The sequence below is a fragment of the Halyomorpha halys genome, unplaced genomic scaffold, assembly GCF_000696795.3.
Source record: "Halyomorpha halys isolate HHAL.00 unplaced genomic scaffold, Hhal_1.1 Scaffold1314.1, whole genome shotgun sequence".
Lineage (NCBI taxonomy): Eukaryota > Metazoa > Arthropoda > Insecta > Hemiptera > Pentatomidae > Halyomorpha > Halyomorpha halys.
The window spans coordinates 114,402-121,200 of record NW_027111519.1 but is presented as its reverse complement, the minus strand read 5'-3'; the positions used below and the strand labels follow the sequence as shown (position 1 = coordinate 121,200).

General features: G+C 36.0%; 1 protein-coding gene across 1 annotated transcript in view; it reads right to left on the bottom strand.

Annotated features, from left to right (window-relative positions):
• Nucleotides 1–830: 830 nt before the first annotated feature.
• LOC106689269 (inactivation-no-after-potential D protein-like) overlaps nucleotides 831–6,799 on the bottom strand; it is a 90,149-nt gene continuing 84,180 nt past the window's right edge. The window contains exons 5-6 of the mRNA XM_067049586.1: nucleotides 1,060–1,110; nucleotides 831–899 (exon numbers count right to left, since the gene is read on the bottom strand). Of these exons, the coding sequence (XP_066905687.1) occupies nucleotides 831–899; nucleotides 1,060–1,110 (120 nt within the window). The remainder of the gene's footprint in view (nucleotides 900–1,059; nucleotides 1,111–6,799) is intronic.

Genomic DNA, 6,799 nt, shown 5'->3' with positions numbered 1-6,799 from the left:
CCAGTTGTTGGTGTTTGAATCTAGAACTCAATGAAGTGATTGTGAAACATTAAAATCAAAAATTGTAACTTAAAAGTTTTTTATTGTTTTTTCTGTGCACAAAACTAATATTGTAATTTAAAAATTATTTTGTTATGTATGTAAAATGAAAATTCTGTTAATCCTGTTTTTAAAAGAAAAATTATGTAAAACTAAATGTGATAAAAAATGAATATTTAAGAGGGTGTGTTAGAGTGAGATGTAAAAATTGAATTTTTATTGTATTCATGTTGCTTTGTGGCAAACTGTAATGGCAACTGGCAAACTACAATATATCGATTGTACCATTTGCAATGGTTTTGTAACTGCCAGTTAGAGGTTGCCAATAAGCATTGTATGTGCACTTGTGTTGTTTGTTCTCACTACAGTAAGAACGTTTTATGTTATTTAATCGTAACTAATAAAACAGTAAGAACAGTTAAAACATTTTATTTGTGTCCACCGTGTTCAAGAAAAAAATTAATAAAAGGATGATCAAAATCAATCAAATAGACACAATTGACTCTTATGAATGTTTTTAATTAAAATTAGTTGAAACAATCCAACGGACTTCTCATAAAAAACATTTATATTGCTTAATAAGCAACCAGACATACTATTATGCCATATAATATATTATTAATCGCAAATTAAATGGGATAGTTAATGTGCAATGTGACAGGTGGATCTGTGGGACACAGTTATTATTTGTTTAATTTTTTATATCAAATCATGTGTTCAATATATTGCATTTATTACTGTAATTATTTATTTATGTGAAAATAAGTTTTAAAATAAGTAAACAAAATAAATTAGTTCAAAACACCATGCTGTTGGACAATTAAATTTTGCAATGAGACCCCCAGACCCTCCTGTGCACACTGAATAATTTAAAGTTAAATAAAAAACAAATTGTTATTCAGTGAAAAATCTCTGATCAGCTGACTTCCATGCAGGGAAGCATGTACAATTCAATCTTGACATGCACTTTTCCATGCGAGATGCATTAAAGATTTTTTGTATTTGTTTCAGAATTCATACCTGATGTGAAGGGGAACTTCCACGATGACATCTCTCGATACTGCCCCCAGGCTGTGACAAAAGAATAACTCTAAAATTTCTAAACTAAGATTAATTTTTACACAATGTCCACATATTTAACGATAGCTAGACTGACCAAATGTTAATATTTGAAAGATGATTCATTATATCAGTTGCAACTTAGACAAATCAGTAGATCCAAGTTTCTTTGGTTAATGTTGAAAAATTTTATATTTTGATTTCTAATTTTTCTCCACCACTATATATTGGCTTATTAATAGTTTATTATGAATTTATTACAATCTATGTTTTATATTTGACCAATATTTTTTATAATAATTAGAAATAATATGTGTGTGTGTCATTGTGATTGAAATTATAATTTATTATTTCTATAAGTTGTAACTAACTGTTATAAAATTTGTATTGTGAAAGAATAATGTTTAATTTTTATACATCATTTATATTAAAAATATTAGTTAATATGGTATTATAGGTTCCCAAAGTTTATAAAATGGATAATAATTTATTACCTTATATTGTACAAAACAGTCTTGTTTAATATTTAATGCATTAAACTTATTCTAATCCTAAAATTATTAGTTATGAACCTTATTTGATTACTATGATTCCTTCCCAACTAAATGTGAAATGAGATCAGGTACAATGAAACTTTTTCCAATTCAGCAGGAAATCCATAACTGAAGGATAAAAAATAGTATCACTACATTGAACAATTAACATATAATTGGTTTGAAATGTATGTGATCACACATCACACAATTTTCACTTACCACCCTACTATGAATAGAAATTAATTTTTGCTCAAGTAAGTTTTCTGAAAGTTGTATGATCGCAATACTTCCGCTTACTCTATAATTTGTATTTAGGTAATTGAAAGTAAAAACTAACTTTTTCATGGCAGCTGAGGAAACACAAAAAAATTTACAGTTAATTAATTCAGATAAAAATAATTAAAGGTACTTCAGAGGAAGCAATTTGAAAAATTCAGTATTTGAGCCCTTTCACACTATTTCAATGAGGATAAGACCTTGCTAATATAAAAGCCATTTATTGTATGTTGTTATGACAAGTCTTATCATAATTCCAGAATATGTAAAATGTAAAAAAAAACTGTAAAATCAATAATTTAAAGAGAAGAGGTATATCCAGTTCTTTTATTTTAGCAAAAAAGTTGCTGAAACATTCTAAGCATATACCTACTTTCAGTATATAATTTCAGTTACGTTTAACTTTTAATTTTTGAGCTAGACTGTTTTGATAAACAAACCATTTTTGATTAAGGGAATCTTGAGAAACATATTTTGTTTGAGATCACAATATTCCCCCTTACTGTATATTTCATATATATATAAGAATAAAAACAATATAAAATGAAATCAATTTCATTTTTATATTGTTTTTTCTAAAATCTTATTAGGAGTAGGGTAGCTGAGTGAGTAAAGCACTGTCTTATCTCCTGGGTGAAGGTTTGAGTCCAGCTGTGGCAGATAATTCAGTTATATCAGCTATGGAGTGACCTTTGGATTGGGAGATCTACCTGGAACACACCCGGCCTCTGTAAATTGGGTATCTTTAATAGAGACAAAACCTGGTGGTTAATCATGATCCTAACTAGATCACCTTTTATTGTTACATACTTCCACAATTGTTCTTCTTAGTGTTTGACGAGTTGTTGGAGGAGCTAGAGAACAGAGGGTTCCTTATCAAAGCCTATGTTGATGACCTGGTAGTCATCATGGCAAAGAACAGCTGAGCCAGATTGAAGATAGAAGCAGAAAGGTGCACTGGTCTCGTTGGAGAGTGGTGTGTGAGGAGGAAGTAGAGTATGGGCACACCTAAGACTCAGACCATACTCATTAGGGGGTCCATGGATAGGGCTCATCCTATCCCCGTAGATATCCGAGGAGAGAGGATTAGACCAGGTGAGGAGGTAACGTACCTTGGTGTGAAGATAAGAAGATGATTTGACACCATTCCTCACCTGTTTTATTTAAGAGATAGGGTGACCCTGTCACTCAATGGAATAGGTAGAATAGGCGGTGCGTTCGGGCAAGTAGGTATCCTTCCACAATGACCATTTACAAAGGCATGGTCCTGGGTTTTCTGAGGTACGCTTCCCCTGTATGGAGCTGGAATCTCATGCAGGATCAGAAGAGGAGACTGACCACCATACAGAGATTGGCTCTGCTGAAGGGTCACGAAGACCTACAGAATGGTGTTGCATAAGGCGGTGCAGGTGCTGGCCTCAAGGAGGATGTCATTAAATATGAAGTGTAGAAGCAGGGACTGGAAGCACTATCAGAGGGATTTCAAGAGAAGATTGGTGAAATCCTGAACTTATGGAAGAAAATGTTGTGGGAGTTCTCAATATAGGAATGGAATAGAGGGTGGGTGATGAGCCAGAAGGATGCTACCTTGAGAAAGTTCTTCCCTACCAAGATTGAATGCAAAGTGGGACCTCCCATAATAAATGGATAAAGATTAAACGGCTATCATTCTTGGTATGAAAGGAAAAGGAATTACATGGTAGGTTCTATTACCAGGTCCATGAGAGATCAATTATAAATTCTCTCTTGAGTGGCTAAAGACAGATTATATTTTTGGCGAGGTAGAAGGATATTATATCACGATACAAGTTATAGCAAACAGGGCTTATAGACAGCATGTCCTTAAGAATAATCTTGTTACATATAGATGTCGCTTCTGCTTGAAGTCTCATGAATCTATTTAGCATGTGACAAACAGATATGAAACCCTAGGACATAGTCAGGACAGACTATTTGAAAAGGCACAATAATGTAGAAAGACATATCTGTAGGAAACTGGAATTAGTAAGCTATGATTTGATCCCATACTATTGTTATGCCCCTGAAACACTGTTTGAAAATGTAAATACAAAAGTTTACTGGGATGAGCAAATTATTATGGACGACAGGGTAATGCATACCACCCAGATATTTTGGTTATACAGAAAAAAAAAAAATGAGAATAATAGACACGACTATTCCAAATTACTCCAACTTACTTACCACAAGGGTAGAAAAATAAGGAAAAACCAGGTGCTTGCCTTTGAGATAAAAAACTGTTTATCACCTGGATAGATTAATAGTAACATCTATAGTTATTTCTTCAAATGGTCTCATATTGAAAAGCAAAAGAGAGGATACAGAACATTTTAAGCTAGATTTAAAAACAACTTGAAAATGACTAAAAAAGCAGACCTTCTCGATACATGTAGCATTGTGAGGAAATGAGCAATACCATCTACATTTCCTTGAATTATTTTCCAGGAATTATATATAACCAGAAATCTGAGAAGAATAAACATAATAATAATAATATTAATAATAAAGAAAATAGGATGTTGTTGATGTTAATGAACATTTTTATCTCTTCAGTGTTTGAGGAGAGTATTAACTTCAATGCTGAAGGGTATGGATGCAATACTAAAGACAAATTAGTTTCTATCAAATATTTTTCACCATTTTATAACAGTAGAGGTAAAATCAAAACAGTTCATGACATTATATATTACATTGTTGTTTTTATATTTTAATAAATACCAAGATTTGATTTTTATAAATAAACGATGCCAAAATAATACACAGAACTACCTCAAGCAGATAAGATAAGACCGCTTCTCAGCCACAGCCGTATGCACTAGGCCTGTAAATAAGGGTCTTAAAGAACCCCTAACAGATCACAGAACTCAGAAGAACATAGATCCATAGCTTCTGCTTGAGACAGTTTCGGTTTATAGCCTATTCTGATTTCTGAATGGTTATTTTTTGTCACCCTTGATATGATCTCTCTCCTCTACCTGTATTCCTTTCGTAAGCTCCGGTGGCTAGCTACCCTCCAGGCTTGCATACCTCCTTCGCCTCTGTCGGAATAGTACCCGGCTGGATGAGGGCACCTTCCTGCATGACTCTGGAGGCTAGTACCCTTCAGGTCTGCATTTCTCCCTCATGTTTATCAAAATAGTACCCGGTAGGACGAGGTTACCATTCTCCGAGATATAAGGGGTATCAACCGTTAGTCTCATCCTATCTAGTCATCTTCCTGGCCACCTAACTTACTTTTATTAACTGAATACGCATTGTCGAGGCCTTCTGGACAAGCAGAATAGTTAAGAAAATAACCCACCTCGACAAATGGTGACACTAATCGGTGATACAGACATCAAGATGACAGGAGGAGCAGAAGAAAATAAGAAGGTGCAACAGGAAATGAGGACAGCAGACACGAATCCCCCACAGATAGATCTCTACCAGGGACACAATAATAGGAGACAACAGAATCCAGCGCAGCTTAACCTCAGCCTGTGGTGCGGATTCCACGCTCAAGGAAAGAAAAATCCGAGCGATATTGAGGAGATACTACCATCAAAGACGTCTACAAAGAAAATTCAAACACCTAGGCACCGCACAGCGGCTAATGCCTGCCACCAATCAAGACATGCTAATTCAAGACTAAACACCTTCAGGCCTTACAAAATAGAACTTGGGAAACTAAGTAAAGGCACGATGCAGCTCCCCACGAGATCGCATGTTGTGGATAATATTGTCAGAACTCTATTCCCGGAACAGGCGAATACTACTGGATATATAGACAATATATATGGAATGGATTTTCCACAAATCACGCAGGGAGAGATAGGACATCGCCTAGGATCTACAACAGGAATTCCTAATGTAGCTCTGGAGGTGGCTCTCAGGAAACGGTCGGATCTTTTCATCGATCTCTTCAATTCTTGCATTCGTGAAGGCTCAATTCCGAAACCTTGGAAGAGACAGTGCCTCGTACGTATTCCAAAGGGTAAGGGAAGACTGGAAGACCCGTCAACCTATCATCCAATTTGTTTATCGGATACAATGGGTAAGGCATTTGAGAACAAATCTTTTCCCTCAGGCTACAAGAGTTCATTGAGGGAGTTAATAGCCTCTCGGGGGCTCAATATGGATTTCGTAAATAGGGATCCACGATAGATGCTGTTGGATTGGTAGTCGAGATGGCCCGTACAGCAATTGTAGGAGCGAGGTAGAGGAGAGGTGGTAAGTGTTATGCAGCAATCATCACTCTAGATGTTAAGAATACTTTAAATACTGCAAGATGGACCTGTACAACAGATGCCCTACAGACTATGGTGGTGCTGTTTTATCTTATGAGGATTCTTACAGACAACATCAAAGATACAGTTCTGTTTTATCTTTTAGACATTGGCCAAAGGAGATGCGAGGTGACTGGAGGTGTCCCACAGAGCTCTGTAGTAGGGCCTCTTCTGTGGAACGTCATGTATGTCAAATTGACAATTCCGGAGGGAGCAACAGTTGTGGGATTCGCAGATGACGTTGCAGCGGTAGTGGCGGTGAAGTACATATAAGAAGTTACCCTCATTACTAACCAGGATGTTGCCATGGTCCAAGGTTGACTGTCTTTGGTAGGCCTACAATTTGCAGGTCACAAGACCGAGGTTCTCCTAGTAACCAGCAGGAAGCAAACTAAGTCCATCATTGTCACGATGGGTAGGCACGAAATTCGTTCCCAGTCTTGCTTAGGATACCTAGGAGTCATGATCGATGCACGTCTCTACTTCAGTGTTCACAACGAACATATTAGCGCCAAATCTGCCAAAGTAGCATCCTTAATATCAGACCTTATGCCAAACGTTGGAGGTCCCGAGGAGAGTCACAGAAGGCTTCTTGCTATTGTTTTC